Below are 17,857 nucleotides of genomic sequence, written 5' to 3' on the forward strand. Positions count from 1 at the left end.
GTTTGCTGAGTAGAGTATTGGAAGCTATTTTGTAGATGACATCGCCGAAGTCGAGGATAGGTAGGATAGTCAGTTTTACTAGGGTAAGTTGGGCTGTGTAAGTGAAGGAGGCTTGTTGCGAAATAGAAAGACGATTCTAGATTGGAGATGTTTAATATGAGTCTGGAAGGAGAGTTTACAGTCTAGCCAGACTCCTAGGTATTTGTAGTTGTCCACATATTCTAGGTCAGAACCGTCCAGAGTAGTGATGCTAGTCGGGCGGGCGGGTGCGGGCAGCAAACAGTTGAAAAGCATGCATTTGGTTTTACTAGTGTTTAAGAGCCGTTGGAGGCCATGGAAGGAGTGTTGTATGGCATTGAAGCTCGTTTGGAGGTTAGTTAACACAGTGTCCAAAGAAGGGCTAGATGTATACAGAATGGTGTCGTCTGCGTAGAGGTGGATCAGGGAATCACCCGCAGCAAGAGCAACATCACTGATATATACAGAGAAAAGAGTCGGCCCGAGTATTGAACCTTGTGGTACCCCATAGAGACTGCGAGAGGTCCGGACAACAGGCCCTCCGATTTGACACACTGAACTCTGTCTGCGAAGGAGTTGGTGAACCAGGCAAGGCAGTCATTAGAAATACCAAGGCTATTGAGTCTGCCGATAAGAATACAGGGATTGACAGAGTCGAAAACCTTGGCCAGGTCAATGAAGACGGCTGCACAGTACTGTCTTTAAACAATGGCGGTTATGATACAGTGCCTTGCGAAAGTATTCGGCCCCCTTGAACTTTGCGACCTTTTGCCACATTTCAGGCTTCAAACATAAAGATATAAAACTGTATTTTTTGTGAAGAATCAACAACAAGTGGGACACAATCATGAAGTAGAACGACATTAATTGGATATTTCAAACTTTTTTAACAAATCAAAAACTGAAAAATTGGGCGTGCACAATTATTCAGCCCCCTTATGTTAATACTTTGTAGCGCCACCTTTTTCTGCGATTACAGCTGTAAGTCGTTTGGGGTATGTCTCTATCAGTTTTGCACATCGAGAGACTGAAATTTTTTCCCATTCCTCCTTGCAAAACAGCTCGAGCTCAGTGAGGTTGGATGGAGAGCATTTGTGAACAGCAGTTTACAGTTCTTTCCACAGATTCTCGATTGGATTCAGGTCTGGACTTTGACTTGGCCATTCTAACACCTGGATATGTTTATTTTTGAACCATTCCATTGTAGATTTTGCTTTATGTTTTGGATCATTGTCTTGTTGGAAGACAAATCTCCGTCCCAGTCTCAGGTCTTTTGCAGACTCCATCAGGTTTTCTTCCAGAATGGTCCTGTATTTGGCTCCATCCATCTTCCCATCAATTTTAACCATCTTCCCTATCCCTGCTGAAGAAAAGCAGTCCCAAACCATGATGCTGCCACCACCATGTTTGACAGTGGGGATGGTGTGTTCATGGTGATGAGCTGTGTTGCTTTTACGCCAAACATAACTGTCACGCCCTGGTCAAAATATATTATATTTATCTTCATTTATTTGGTCAGGCCAGGGTGTGACATGGGTTTTTGTGGTGTGTTTCGTCTTGGGGTTGTGTGGGGTGTATAGCATAGTCTATGGCTGCCTGAGGGGGTTCTCAATCAGAGTTAGGTGATTATTATTGTCTCTGATTGGGAACCATATTTAGGTAGCCATATTCTTTGAGTGTTTTCATGGGTGATTGTTCCTGTCTCTGTATCTTCACCAGATAGGACTGTTTAGGTTTTCACGTTTCCGTTTTTGTTTTTGTATTGTTCGTGTTTTTTCGTTCTTCAATAAATATGTCTCAAAAGTACCACGCTGCATTTTGGTCCGCTCCTCCTTCAACAGAAGAAAGCCGTTACAATAACGTTTTGGATTGTTGCCAAAAAGTTCAATTTTGGTTTCATCTGGCCAGAGCACCTTCTTCCACATGTTTGGTGTGTCTCCCAGGTGGCTTGTGGCAAACATTAAACAACACTTTTTATGGATATCTTTAAGAAATGGCTTTCTTCTTGCCACTCTTCCATAAAGGCCAGATTTGTGAAATATACAACTGATTGTTGTCCTATGGACAGAGTCTCCCACCTCAGCTGTAGATCTCTGCAGTTCATCCAGAGTGATCATGGGCCTCTTGGCTGCATCTCTGATCAGTCTTCTCCTTGTATGAGCTGAAAGTTTAGAGGGACGGAAGGAGGTTGGAAGGAGGCAGTAGTGGTACCATTCCGGAAGTCAGGGAAGGACCCAACGAAGCCATCAGCCAATAGTTTTAACATCACATGTATGTAAGATTATGGAATGTATGATTACGGAAAGGCTAACTTACTTCCTGAAGGGGAAGGGGGCTAGTATCGCTACATCAGAGTGGGTTCAGGAAGGGGAGCGGAACTATGGACCCAGTGCTCTGATTAGAATCAGAGGTCAGGAAGGCTCAGGTGTACAAGGAGACTGTTGTAGCTGTCTGTTTTGATGTGGAGAAGGCATATGATATGATGTGGAAGGAGAGGTTGTTAATCAAGCTTGATATTATGGGGGTATGAGCAGTAGCGATGCGTAGGTAAAATCACTGGGGAAGCTAGGAAAAAAGCCTTATTACAACCTGTGTTGTGATAATTGCGTTGTTTTCTCTATAACTTGTTAGTTCATATGCCTTGCCACTGTGATTATATATAGGCCTAAAGGCAGAGACAATAAGAAGACACAGTGGCAGTGTCACGACTTTCGTTGTGGGAAGGAGGAGCGGACCAAAATGCAGCTTGGTTGTGATTCATTTGATTTAATACGGAAACTATACACGATAAACTAACAAAATAACCACCATACGAAACCCGAAAACAGCCCTATCTGGTGCAAAACACAGAGACAGGAACAATCACCCACAAACACACAGTGAAACCCAGGCTACCTAAATATGGTTCCCAATCAGAGACAATGACTAACACCTGCCCCTGATTGAGAACCATATCAGGCCAAACACAGAAATAGACAAACAAGACATCCAACATAGAATGCCCACTCAGATCACACCCTGACCAATCAAAACATAGAAACATACAAAGTAAACTATGGCCAGGGCGTGACAAGCAGAATAAATTTGACCAGTATACTGTCTAACACTCTGTCATACAGTAAATGGTCTATCACTATGTCATGCAGTACACTGTCTATCACTCTGTTATACAGTACACAGTTTCATTTCTGTGGTCCTAGGCTACCTGGCTAAAATGCTTGCTCGCTAGCCTAACTTCCTTTCATGCGCAACACTAGCTAGTTAACATTAGCCTACTACATCTAGCTACATATTGAACTTCCATCCTCTCAGGCCAGTAGCTCAACAATGTGTGAATCAATGGTTGGATCAGAATCACCGTTAGAATCATTGCCAATATGTAAAATCACAAGTCCATATCCCTATTTTCATTCTTGGCTAATTAATTGAAAGGGACAATTTTAACTAGTTAGCTAGCCACCGAGGACAACAACACAACCACAACGAGATGCAACAACTAAAGTTGTTTCTGCCAATGACATATGCCCTCAATGCGATTTGATAGGAGTGATGCCAAATCCAAACTGGCTACCCTAGATAATTTTTTGGGGTGTGCCTTTAATCAGTACTATGTTGAAGCATCTTTGGCAGCGATTAAAGCAGTGAGTCTTCTTGGGTATGACGTTACAAGCTTGGCACACCTGTATTTGGGGAGTTTCTCCCATTTTTCTCTGCAGTTCCTCTCAAGCTGTCAGGTTGTATGGGGAGCGTTGCTGCACACTTATTTTCAGGTCTCTCCAGAAATATTCCAGAAGTCCGGGCTTTGGCTTTGCCACTCAAGGATGTTCAGAGACCTGTCCCGAAGACACACCTGAGATTTATTTTTTTTAACCTTTATTTTACTAGGCAAGTCAGTTAAGAACAAATTCTTATTTACAATGACGGCCTAGTTTACAGAGTATATTGAGTAGAACGTCATTAGATATAGTCTCAAATATTGTATTATCTTTTTTAAGAGTAACAGGGCTGGCAGGTAGGATTCATTATCTCCATGTCTCTGTCCCACACTCCAGTGCAATAGGTGGCGGTAATGCACCATAGCGTTGTATGCCAACCGCCGATAAACCCCCCACAACGAACAAGAAGAAGACCGTCCCTTTCAGTTCGGTCCGCCTTCGTTTAAAACCAGGCCAGTTGCACGTGCCTGAATAGAAAGAAGAACATTCTGTGAAGACCAGACATTGAAATGGCATCAGCAGCAGGTAAGGATTGTGAAACCGTATTACTTCGTCTACATATCAGTTTATCAATTTCAATTAGGTATTAGACATGTAGGCAGCAGTTAAGTACCGTTATATGCAGTACGAGCCATTTAGCTACATTACCTTGTATGGGGGAGGGGTTCTTTCGCTAGCTTTTAATGCTAGCTAACTAGCTATAACTGTTATTGCATTTTGGAATTACATTTTCAAAACCCCAAGCCTATAACTGTTTTTGAACAGATTGGGAGTTATTTTCCCGTGAAACTTGCATCTCATTCCTCTAGTTTGCTAGTTCTAACTATAGTATTGTCCGATGGCTCTTACTAGTTAACGTTAGCTAGTTAGCTTTTTCGTTAGCTGAGCGAATGCGCGCCTGTTTTAACGTTAGTTGGTATGGACACTGTAAAACAAGCTGATAAAGGCGGCCATTTCTTGAATTGAGCTTTGTTTGTCAACTAATAGCCAGGTTTTGGAGACTGCATTTTCCACAAACAATTAGTAATTTTGACATGCTAAAGAATTAAAGGGGCATGTTCATGATGCCATTTATTATCAAAATGGAACTGTCCTCATGGTTGTTGTATTTTGCAGACTACAGCTCCTATGGACAGGCAGGAGTCCAACCGGGGTAAGTGTATTTTTGCACTGAAAAACGAATGTTTATAATTTAACTGTTTATCGCGTTGATAGTAATCCCCAGAACATTTGTCTGACACGACGACAAGTGTTGTCTTGACGAGTCAACGAAGATGGTGGGGGGTGAAGTAGAGACTAAGGCTGTTTTATTTTTGTAGGTATGGCTCCTATGTGGCTCCTCCCTCTCAGGCTGGCTATGGACAAAACACACAGGTGGGCTACTTTTGTTCTGACCATAGCCCCTAGCTTTTTAGGGTTCAATGATCTGAACAGACTCAATGAATTAACACAATCTGAAGCTTCTCTCCTGAGTTTGGGAGGGCAGTTTTCAGTTTTTTTTTCTGAAGAAACAACTGATCTGTAATGGTGTTGGATTATCGATAGTTGACATCTGTTGTTTTTCAGCCGAGTTATGGCCAACCGCAGGGATATGGGTCATACAGCCAGCCGACTGAGTCAACCTATCCCCAAGGTGGTAGCACCTCAAGTGGCTACGCTCAACAGGGTTACAGTCAGCAGCCACCTGCTGCAGGTGGTAACTTCTATCTATTAAAAACATGGTCCACTAACTGAAATGCATTGTATTCAGAAGCTATACAACTTTTTGTGAGCCCAGCACGCACTGAAATGTTCAGTTTTATGCCACTAGCCAAGGGGTGGGCAACTCCAGTTCCCGAGGGCCTGGCTTTCTCCATCCCTAGCAAACACAGCTGATATTCAAATGGCATTCTAAACTGAAGGTCATGATTAGGTGATTTTTATGTTTTGTTTTTGTCAGATGTGTTAGCTGGGGCAAAACTGACACCAATCAGGCCCTTGGGGACTGGAATTGCCCACCCCTGCATTAGTCCCAGTTTGTTGTGGGGCAGCTGGGACTTGTGTACGCAGTTTAACACTGACTTTTTGTTTTTCTCCTCTCAGCTGGTTATGCCACCACTCCTGCTGCCCCCCAGGGTTATAGCCAGCCAACCCAGGGGTATGGAGCTGCAGGGTATGCTGCAGCCCCTGCTGCTGCCGCCGCCACCAGCAGCAGCCAGGGTTCTTATGGGGTCCAGGGTGGATATGGAGCCCAGACTGCATACCAGGGATATGGGCAGCAGCCGGCCGCTGGAGCACCACCCAGGTGTGTCTTTGAGCCCTCAAATTTCACTCTTAACCATTTGCTTACCTGTCAGCTCAAGTTCCTTTATCATATTAACCAGTGTTCTGGTATGTGCCATTTGGCAGGTACTTTAATCCAAAGTAACTTAGTCATGCATGTACTGGGAATTTAACTTACGATCCTTGGCGGGGAAGTTGGTAGTAACCCACCCATCAAATAAGATGTTATTGATCATACACATTTAGCAGATGTTATTGCGAGTGAAGCCAAATGCCATGTATTTACTAATCTGAGAAAGACCAAGCTGCATTATGCCATCTGGAGGTTTGACCCAATTTCTCTTGTCCTCATCTCCTGTCCCCACAGCTACAGCACCAGCAGTCAGCCACCCACCAGCTATGAGCAGAACTCCTACTCTCAGGCACCCCAGCAGGGCTCATACTCCCAGCCGCCACAAGGTGGTGGATACCAGAGCCAGCAGAGTGGCTACACCCAACAAGGTGTCGGTTACCAGGCGCCACAGGCCCCTCCACCCCAGCAACAGGCCCCACCTTCCAGCTATGCTCCCACATCCGGGGGGTCCTACAGTCAGCCACCTGCCAGCCAGTATGGACAACAGGGTGGACCAGGAGGCAGCTATGGTCAGCAGGGTGAATATAGAACACCTAGCCAGTACAGTAAGTCTTATGGCATTGTATGATTTTTATACTGGTTTATCTTCATAGTTCTTAATTGTGGTGGGTCCTAACTGTCTGCTCTCTCCCCAGGCAACTACAGGCAGGATCATTCCAACGGACGGGGCTACTCGGGGCTAGAGTCGGGTGGCTATAGGGGCCGAGGCATGGGTGGGGGGGAGAGCCGTGGCCGTGGAGGGTTTGACCGCGGCGGGATGATGCGTGGTGGCGGCATGCGTGGTGGAATGAGCAGAGGCATGGGGTAAGTGCTCGCCCGTCCTCTCACTTCATCAAACCTTTTCTCCTACAGGAGCAGAGTGAGGCCTGCACAGGGCTGAGAGTGGCACATCACCCCTCACTGGATAGGGCAGTTAGTCAAATTAAGCTCAGCAGAAAGGCATGATACACATATCTGCTGTTGGAATTATGTGGGGAGTTGAGGCATGGGATGTAGGTTACATTTTATACTACACTGAACAAAAATATAAATGATGCATGTAAAGTGATGGTCCCACATTTCATGAGTTACTATAAAAGATCCCAGAAATGTTCCATATGTACAAAAGGCTTATTTCTTTCAAATGTGTATATATTTGTTAACATCCCTATTTAGCATTTCTCCATTGCCATGCAATTGGCCTGCTGACTGCAGGAATGTCCACGAGCTGTTGCCAGATAATTTAATGTTTATGTCCATGTTAAGAGTGCCCCATAGTGGGGTGATGGTATGGGCAGGCATAAGCTGTGGACAACAAACACTAAGTTATCTGAGACCAGTCATATGAAATCCATAGATTAGGGCTTAACACATTTATTTCAATTGACTGATTTCCTTATGAACTGTAACTCCTTTTGACATTTTTGCGTGTTGTGTTATTTTTATTCAGTATAGCTTGATGACCACATCCTTTAAAATATTATGTGAAATCAGTCATCACCCTTGTAGATGTATGTTGTGCCACTGGTTGCTGCTCTCAGCCCTCACACTGTATGGCCAAAGGTAAGAAGGTATCCACGACCATCAGCAAATATCTCCCCTTTGGTCACTCATTCCACGGATGACATAGTATCTGCTGGTTTTAATTTTTTCATTCAATTAAGACCGAGACAACCAGGTGAGGGTGGTTCCTTATTAATTGGTGACCTTAATTCTTCAATTGAGTTAAAAGGAGTGTAAATCCGCTGACACTCGGCCATCCGTGGAATTAGTTTGAGATATAACCTCGACCCTCCCAACTGAACTTTGTCAAGCAAGTACCAGTTGGCCATCTTCTGGGTAGCCAATGTTGAGGGAAATTATTTTCAATCACAGGAGCACACAAGAGCCAAAGTCAGTTGGGATAATAAGTGGCAGGCATGTTTATTCTACAAAGGTGCCAGTAGGCCTTTTTGAATGAGGGCACTTCTGGTCACATTTAAGTAAATGGTCATGAAGGAGTGCATTTTGGATAGGCTATTCAACCACATGTTATTATAATGGGACTATGAGTGAAATTAATGAAATCTTTCTCGTCTTTATTTTTTTGAATTCAGGAAATTTTCTATAGATTTAGCCATTTTTTCATTTTTGAAGGTATTTAGTTTGTGTGCAGACTTTGGCACTCCTTTAGGTATACCATGCTACAATTGTGTGAGCTGGACATACACTTGGGAACTTATACAGTGGGGCAAAAAAGTATTTAGTCAGCCACCAATTGTGCAAGTTCTCCCACTTAAAAAGATGAGGCCTGTAATTTTCATCATAGGTACAGTTCAATTATGACAGACAAAATGAGAAATCCAGAAAATCACAGGATTTTTAATGAATTTATTTGCAAATGATGGTGGAAAATAAGTATTTGGTCACCAACAAATAAGCAAGATTTCTGGCTCACAGACCTTCTTTAAGAGGCTCCTCTGTCCTCCACTCGTTACCTGCATTAATGGCACCTGTTTTAACTTGTTATCGGTATAAGACACCTGTCCACAACCTCAAACAGTCACACTCCAAACTCTACTATGGCCAAGACCAAAGAGCCAAGGACACCAGAAACAAAATGGTAGACCTGCACCAGGCTGGGAAGACTGAATCTGCAATAGGTAAGCAGCTTGGTTTGAAGAAATCAACTGTGGGAGCAATTATTAGGAAATGGAAGACATACAAGACCACTAATCTCCATCGATCTGGGGCTCCACGCAAGATCTGACCCCGTGGGGTCAAAATGATCACAAGAACGGTGAGCATAAAACCACGAACCACACGGGGGTACCTAGTGCATGACCTGCAGAGAGCTGGGACCAAAGTAACCAAGCCTACCATCAGTAACACACTACGCTGCCAGGGACTCAAATCCTGCAGTGCCAGACGTGTCCCCCTGCTTAAGCCAGTACATGTCCAGGTCTGAAGTTTGCTAGAGAGCATTTGGATGATCCGGAAGAAGATTGGGAGAATGTCATATGGTCAGGTGAAACCAAAATATAACTTTTTGGTAAACTCAACTTGTTGTGTTTGGAGGACAAAGAATGCTGAGTTGCATCCAAAGAACACCATACCTACTGTGAAGCATGGGGGTGGAAACATCATGCTTTGGGGCTGTTTTTCTGCAAAGGGACCAGGACGACTGATCCATGTAAAGGAAAGAATGAATGGGGCCATGTATTGTGAAAAACCTCCTTCCATCAGCAAGGGCATTGAAGATTAAACGTGGCTGGGTCTTTCAGCATGACAATGATCCCAAACACACCGCCCGGGCAACGAAGGAGTGGCTTCGTAAGAAGCATTTCAAGGTCCTGGAGTGGCCTAGCCAGTCTCCAGATCTCAACCCCATAGAAAATCTTTGGAGGGAGTTAAGTCCGTGTTGCCCAGCAACAGCCCCAAAACATCACTGCTCTAGAGGAGATCTGCATGGAGGAATGGGCCAAAATACCAGCAACAGTGTGTGAGAACCTTGAAGACTTACAGAAAACGTTTGACCTCTGTCATTCCCAACAAAGGGTATATAACAAAGTATTGAGAAACTTTTGCTATTTGCTTATTTTCACCATAATTTGCAAATAAATTCATAAACATTCCTACAATGTGATTTTCTGGATTTCTTTTCTTATTTCGTCTGTCATAGTTGAAGTGTACCTATGAAAATTACAGGCCTCATCTTTTTAAATGGGCAAACTTGCACAATTGGTGGCTGACTAAATACTTTTTTGCCCCACTAGCTCAACCTGTATACATAAAGTACAGTTATGCATTTAGCTATGTTAGGTTTTGATGATAGTTGTTCAGTATGTCAACATTTTAGTGAAATGGTCTAAAGCATACACCTCTGAATATTTGTTCAGAGTTGGGGGGTTGCATTTGTAAAAAAAAAAAAAAAAGGTGAATGCATTGCTTTGTCACTTCAAGGCTATCTATTTATATTGCTATCGTCTACCAGTGCTTATTGTATTGGTCAAATCAAAAGGTTTAAAATCAGAGGCACCTTTACCTTAGTTTGCACTGAACATACTTAATGTTTAATTACCCCAATAATCACAAATGCAATTCATTCACCTTTCTTACACACAGGTAAGAAACAAATAAGTGTAAATGGTATGACTTCAAATGTATTGCTGAAGTGCACTTTTCTTTAACATGCTTTGTCGCATTTATATGCTACAGGTAACAAAGTGAGATCCATGTAAACACACCAATACTTTTACAGTACCACAACTCAGTTCTGGGTCTGTGCCAGCAGCCTTTTGAAAAGGGGACAATATCGGTGGTGTCAACAAGAGGTGGTCAAAAATGTCCCCCAAAAAGTCAATGTCATCAAGGGGGGGAAACGTTTTTAGAAGGCAAAATGTTATTTAGTGACAATTATTGGTTGCATTTTTTTGCTTTGTGTAATCAAAAAAATATTGTAAAACTTGTTTTATTGGCTGAAATTTTACTTAATGATTGAATGTACCATAAGTTATTTGTAACAATTGTCTCAGGTACAGCTCTGAATAGTAAAGGCTCCCATGTTACGGCATTTTGTGATGGGGCTTAGTTTTTATAATGACCTTATCCTCTAAGCCTGAAGTCTATGAACAAATTATGGTTGTATAGTAATTTTCAAATCCAACTAGATCACTGGTCTGTAACTTGAGCTGCATCTGAAACAATTCAAATATATCCTGTTGTGTAAAATACAAGGGTTTTCGACCCCAGAGGTAATAAAGATTAAAGCCACTCCATTATGCCAAACATTGATACTCGTAGAAAGTTATGCCGCTTGAGTTCATATATTGTATTCAGCAAGGGAACCCATAGATCACAAACGTTGTATAGACCCCTACCCCTGTCAAGATTCTAAAGTTCCTTTAAAGATTCAAAGTGTCTTTTGGGGGGTTAATGGCTAAGTTAGTTTCTTGGGCATTTTATAAATAAGAGCTAGTCAGAACTGTGCCAAATCTCCCCCATCCCTATGTGGTACAAAGTGGCTGTTAAAGGGATATCGTCTTCATATCTCCGCTTATTCCCCCAGCATCACTGGAGACAGAGGTGGCTTCAGTAAGCCTGGTGGTAAGTTTAATGACAATTACAAGACGATAATACACTAGACCACTTAACACATGTATACATTTGTATCTACTTGTTGTGTTGTATTTTCTAGCCAAAGGGGAAAACAAAAAATATATGGCTGGTTCATTAGGGTTTTTCTCACACACTGCTTTGAGGGTATTTTCAATATCACGCGTCCACTTGATTACTATTTTTAAAGTGTTCCCACTGATATTTTTTTATATGCTGCCCCAAGCCAATGAAGCCATTAGGCTTTTCACCACTTTTCTAAATATTTATTTTGTGAATGTGGTCTTTTGATTATTTAACTTTCAAAGTAGGTTAATTTTCAGCCTTAGGTGTTTTGGGTGTTCAGTTCATTTAAACACTTTTTATATATTTGCCCAAATTGGGTTTCAAGAATCTAATTTCTAAGGTTGCAACACAATGTTTATTTTTATACAAAGGGGAATGCTCAGAGGAGCATGTGTGCCAGGGTAAAGTCAACCAGCAGCATGTGGGATAGATCAGGCAAATGTGCTTACTAACGTTTGGTCTCTTGTCTTCTCTCTTTGTGGATGGGCAATAGGACCAGACTCAGACACAGGTGAGTTCATCATGCCATGTATCAAACCCAGCAATGTTTGCGTCAATTTTATACATGTTTCTTTTTAAACAGGCCTTACTCTGTCCACAGGACGCCCAGAGGAACAGGATGACTCTGAGAACAACACTATTTACATCACTGGCCTGACGGAGAATGCAACGCTGCCCGAAGTCGCTGACTTTTTCAAGCACAGTGGAATAATCAGGGTTGGTACTGGACTCTGATGCAGTTTGGAGGCCTTTCCTAAATGTTATCGCAGGCTTTTGAAAAGTATTGGGTGATTTAACTGTTTTCCATCTTTCAGATCAACAAGCGCACAGGTCTGCCTGCTATCAACATTTACACCGACAAAGATTCGGGGAAACCAAAGGGTGATTGTACTTTGTCTTATGATGAGCCCCCATGCGCCAAAGCTGCAGTTGAGTGGTTTGATGGTGAGTGTCTTTTTGGGGGGGTACTAACAGGCCCTCTGATTGCCCCTTGATAGTTTTTAGGGCTTCATGCATAATCTTAGCAGAGTTCTTTCAGTAGATGTTGGTATTGAATATGTACCTCTTTACCCTTCTACCTAGGCAAAGACTTTCAGGGGAAGAAGCTAAAGGTGTCGATGGCTCGCCGTAAGCCCATGATGGGAATGATGCGAGGAGGCATGTCCATGAGGGGTGACCGGGGAGGCATGATGAACCGTGGGGGTATGTTCTGCCAAATCCTGTTCCACACATCTGGAATGGACATTTCCAAATGGTTCTGTTTCACTTGTAGCATTTTAGGATATCTTTAGGGCTGTAACGGAGATTGCCAAAAAGCAATACGTTTTTATCTCAATGGACCATCCACGTGAATCATGCCTATGGACTGAGCAAAGTTAAACGTGGTGAACTTATTACAAAAGTAGTTATTGATTAGTTTAAAAATGTAGGAAAATAATGCATTGGTGATTCATGTTTCCTGCCACTTTCAGAAGTAATACACATTTCTGTGCACCTGTGTTGTGTAGCCACTTAGCATGCCTTACCAGTAATTTTTAAAGGTTTTCCCAAAAATCTTCCCTATGAAATATTGACTGCAAAGTAGGCCTACCTGGCAGAATGATATGATTTGTATCAATCGGGTGGGCATTTGCTTTACAAACTCTCCCATCACATGAAACACTGTTAGCCACCCTGGAAAAAATAATGGGGAAATCCAAAACCAGGAAACTAAAGAGTATCTTAATGAATCTTAAACCCAGACCAACGAGCCTGACTTCCCCACCCCAGGGCACTATTTTCTGTTTGTGCTTTAGAAAGTTCGGAGTATTGAGATTAATCATGTTTATAATATACTTGTTCTCTGAAAGTAGACACTTTAATTGCTTTTCTGTTTCCGTGTGAATTGTTTGTTGGGCCCTTACCAATTTGCATATTGGTAGATAGAAAATATATTTGAGATGTAAAAGTTGATCTCAAACTTAGTGTAACATTCTGAACACTGACTGTTTGTTATCCATTGGTCAATCTTAGGACCAGGAATGATGAGCCGTGGTGGTCCAATGGGACGCGGTGGGGAGCGTGGCGGATTTATCCCCAGGGGTGGTCCCCGTGGCATGGGCAGTCCTCATGGCATGGGTCGAGGTGGTCCCTCAGGGGGCAACATGCAGCAGAGAGCAGGAGACTGGGAGTGCCCTAAAGAGTGAGTACTAACAAAGTAAATTGTTCTGTGTTTAACTGCCTTTCTCTGCTTTGGTAGTCCTGACTGAGGCTTATGATTGCAGGGGCTGCGGTAACCAGAACTTTGCCTGGAGAATGGAGTGTAACCAGTGCAAATCACCCAAACCAGAAGGCTTTGGACCTCCCTTCTCCCCTTCAGGTAATGCTTTGCTTAAAAATTATTTACTTCATGAAGGATACATTTAAGTAGTAGGGAAAAGCTATACATTGTCTTCCTTCCAACCAACACATTGTCTTGTTTCTAGGTGGCGATCGTGGTAGGGGTGGCCCAGGCATGCGTGGACGTGGAGGGATGGACCGTGGCGGTCCAGGGGGCCCTGGAGGCTTCCGTGGAGGCAGGGGTGGTGATCGTGGATTCAGAGGACGTGGTGGCATGGAAAGAGGAAGTTTCGGCGGCAGGGGCCGTGGTGGCCCTCCCATGGATGACATGGGTGGCCGAGGCAGGAGGGGTATGGGCCCCCCTGGCAAGATGATGGAAATGAAGTGAGTAAAGTATTATTCACATTCAGCCAGCTCTCATCAAACAAGCTTCTAATGCCCACTTGGGGTGCTCACATTTAAACCCCCACATAGTTTCACATTTTGGCAACAGAAGTTACTTGATTTCATTGTAAGCCTGAATTAATGGAAAGGGAAAGTCCAAAAGAAATTCTGAAAGCTGTTTTGAATAAATCGGTCAAGGTTGTTAATGGAAATGTTTATTCCCTCCAGGGGAGACAATCGCCAGGACCGCAGAGGTCGTCCCTACTGAAGGATACAACGCTTGAATAAATTCCCATGTTATACAGGATTTATTTTTAAATGAACATTTTAAACTTGTATCTCCATATTTATAAATGGTTAATGGTGGGAATTTGTGGTTCTATAGTTGACTTTGGTGACCATTTTTATTTTTACCAGTGTTATTTGTCTTTTTGTTCCTGTCTGGTTGAACATTTGTGAACCTGTGGCAAATGCATGCTGTTGTGTACAGATAAATTGTGAGATTGTATTTGTGAAACCTTGTGATAAGCAAAACATTTTTTTTAACCTATTCTGCCCTCCCCTCTGACCATGTTGAATTAAAAAATGTGAAAAATGTAGTCTCTTGTCTTTCCTGGAAAAGGGGGTTTGTCTACTGCTTCAGTAATGGAATGATCATTGTTTCACTACAGATTTAAGGAAATGTTGACGTCTCATTGTGGACGGCTGGATAGTTACGCAGACTGTCTAGCTTACCATGACATTTGAGAGATGGACCCAAGATGTATGCTTGCTCAAAGGAGTTGAACATTGATTATGCTTACCCTATGGCGACATCATGCTTCAAGTGAAAAATTACAATGCCCCTTGGTAATTTTACCAGTAAGCCTATGGGCTCATGAGTCTTCTCAAGTACAGAAGCTAGTGTGGTCAATTTGCAAAGAAACCACTAAAGAACACCAATAATAAGAAGAGACATGCTTTGGCCAAGAAACACGAGCAATTGACATTAGACCGGTGGATATCTGTCCTTTGGTCTAAACCCAAATTTGCGCTTTTTGTCTGAGACGCAGAGTGGGTGAAAGGATGGGCTCTGCGTGTGTTTCCCACCGTGAAGCATGGAGGTGTGATGGTGTGGGGATGCTTTGCTGGTGACACTGATGTATTGAGAATTTCAAGGCACACTTAACCAGCATGTCTACCACAGCATTCTGCAGTGCTACGTCATCCCATCTGCTTTGTGCATAGTGGGACTATCATTTGTTTTTCAACAGAACAATGCTCCAACACATCTCCAGGTTGTGTAAGGGCTATTTGACCAAGAAGGAGAGTGATGGTGTGCTGCATCAGATGACCTGGCCTCCACAATCACCTGACCACAAACCAAGTGGGATGAGTTGGACTGCAGAGTGAAGGAAAAGCAGCCAACAATTGCTCAGCATGTGTGGGAACTCCTTCAAGACTGCTGGAAAAGCATTCCAGGTGAAGCTGGTTGAGAGTGTGCAAAGCTGTTATGGAGGCAACTGATTAATAGAAAATATACACTACTGTTCAACTTTGGGGTCACTTAGAAATGTCATTTTCCATGAAAACATACATGAAATTAGTTGCAAAACGAATAGGAAATATAGTCAAGACATGGACAAGGTTATGATTTTTAATTGAAATAATTGTGTCCTTCAAACTTTGCTATCCTCCATTTGCAGCAGTTACAGACTTGCAGACCTTAGGCATTCTAGTTGTCAATTTGTTGAGGTAATCTGAAGAGATTTCACCCCATGCATCCTGAAGCACCTCCCACAAGTTGGATTGGCTTGATTGGCACTTCTTGCATACCATACGGTCAAGCTGCTCCCACAACTCAATAGGGTTGCGATTCAGTGACTGTGCTGGCCACTCCGTTATAGACGGAATACCAGCCGACTGCTTCTTCCCTAAATAGTTATTGTATAGTTTAGAGCTGTGCTTTGGGACATTGTCCTGTTGTAGGAGGAAATTGGCTCCAATTAAGCACTGTCCACAGGGTATGGCGTTGCAAAATGGAGTGATAGCCTACTTTAAGATCCCTTTTACCCTGTACAAATCTCCCACTTTCCCACCACCAAAGCACTCCCGGACCATCACATTGCCTCCACCATGCTTGACAGATGGCGTCAAGCACACCTCCAGCATCTTTTCATTTTTTCTGCGTCTCACAAATGTTCTTTGTGATCCGAACACCTCACTTAAATTTGTCTGTCCATAACACTTTTTTCCCAATCTTCCTCTGTCCAGTGTCTGTGTTCATTTGCCCATCTTAATCTTTTCTTTTTATTGACCAGTCTGACATAGGGCTTTTTCTTTGCAACTCTGCCTAGAAGGCCAGCATCCCGGAGTTGCCTCTTCACTGTTGATGTTGAGACTGGTGTTTTGCGGTACTATTTAATGAAGCTACCAGTTGAGGACTTGTGAGCCATCTGTTTCTCAAACTAGACACTCTAATGTACTTGTACACTTGCTCAGTTGTGCACCGGGGCCTAGTGGTTAGAGTGTTGGACTAGTAACCGAAAGGTTGCAAGTTTGAATCCCTGAGCTGACAAGGTACAAATCTGTCGTTCTGCCCCTGAACAGGCAGTTAACCCACTGTTCCTAGGCCGTCATTGAAAATAAGAATTTGTTCTTAACTGACTTGCCTAGTAAAATAAAGGTAAAATAAAAAATAAAAAACTCCTCTTTCTATTCTGGTTAGAGGCCGTTTGTGCTGTTCTGTGAAAAGAGTAGTACACAGCATTGTACGAGATCTTCAGTTTCTTGGCAATTTCTCGCATGGAATAGCCTTCATTTCTCAGAACAAGAATAGACTGACGAGTTTCAGAAGGAAGTTATTTGTTTCTGGTCATTTTGAGCCTGTAATCTTCCCACAAATGCTGATGCTCCAGATACTCAACTAGTCTAAAGAAGTCCATTTTTTATTGCTTCTTTAATCAGGGCAACAGTTTTCAGCTGTGCTGATTTAACAGTATAGCTTCCGTCCCTCTCCTCGCTCCTACCTGGGCTCTAACCAGGGACCCTCTGCACGCATAGACAACAGCCACCCTTGAAGCATCATTACCCATTGCTCCACAAAAGCCGTGGCCCTTCAGAGCAAGGGGAACAACTACTTCAAGGTCTCAGAGCAAGTGAAGTCCCCGATTGAAACGCTATTAGCCCGCACCCCGCTAACCATTTCACATCGGTTCCACTGACATAATTGCAAAAGGGTTTTCTATTGATTAATTAGGTTTTTAAAATTATAAACTTGGATTAACTACCACAACGTGCCATTGGAACACTGAAGTGATGGTTGCTGATAATGGGCCTCTGTACGCTTATGTAGATATTCCATTAAAAATAATTTACAACATTAACAATGTCTACAATGTCTATTTTCTTTCAAAACAAGGACATTCCTTAAGTGACCCAATCTTTTAAACAGTAGTGGATTTTGATTTGTTAAACACTTTTTTTGGTTACTACATGATTTCATGTGTTATTTCATAGTGTTGATGTCTTCACCATTATTTTACAATGTAGAAAAATAGCAAAAATGAAGAAAAACCCTTGAATGAGTAGGTTGTGTCCAAACCTTTGACTGGTACTGTATAGATTTTTTTTTATCGGGATAAAAAATTATTTTGCCCGACTATCCTGAAAATGTAGCTTTGTTGTTTAAATTTGACACTTCGCGGCCACCATTGTTTGACAGGTGACTGCAGTTTGGATTGAATTGTGGGTTTTATCAACCCCACAAGTGATCAAAGTTCTTTACTCGCTCCCTCGAGCTAAATCAAAAGCCGAGGGGGTAACTTTATTTGTATTTTTTATTAACAACAAAACAATACATAAAGCACATGGGGGAACACAAGAATACATAGATTACAAACAATGG

The 17,857-nt window shown here is 42.6% G+C and overlaps 1 protein-coding gene across 2 annotated transcripts; it reads left to right on the top strand.

The window, feature by feature from the left end:
- Positions 1–4,154: 4,154 nt before the first annotated feature.
- On the top strand, positions 4,155–14,570 carry ewsr1a (EWS RNA-binding protein 1a). Of its 2 annotated transcripts, none has more exons than XM_064971910.1 (16): positions 4,155–4,259; positions 4,851–4,887; positions 5,054–5,108; positions 5,301–5,427; positions 5,817–6,018; positions 6,364–6,674; positions 6,765–6,933; positions 11,156–11,193; positions 11,762–11,779; positions 11,870–11,985; positions 12,084–12,213; positions 12,352–12,471; positions 13,282–13,450; positions 13,533–13,627; positions 13,734–13,971; positions 14,200–14,570. In XM_064971910.1, the coding sequence occupies exons 1-16, from the start codon at positions 4,244–4,246 to the stop codon at positions 14,237–14,239; spliced, it is 1,881 nt and encodes a 626-aa protein (XP_064827982.1). In that variant the 5' UTR covers positions 4,155–4,243; the 3' UTR covers positions 14,240–14,570. The 2 variants fall into 2 exon arrangements, with proteins under 2 accessions (XP_064827982.1, XP_064827983.1); XM_064971911.1 differs by having other exon boundaries at positions 6,364–6,647.
- Positions 14,571–17,857: the final 3,287 nt, after the last annotated feature.

The sequence above is a fragment of the Oncorhynchus masou genome, chromosome 8 (genome assembly GCF_036934945.1).
Source record: "Oncorhynchus masou masou isolate Uvic2021 chromosome 8, UVic_Omas_1.1, whole genome shotgun sequence".
Classification (NCBI taxonomy): domain Eukaryota; kingdom Metazoa; phylum Chordata; class Actinopteri; order Salmoniformes; family Salmonidae; genus Oncorhynchus; species Oncorhynchus masou.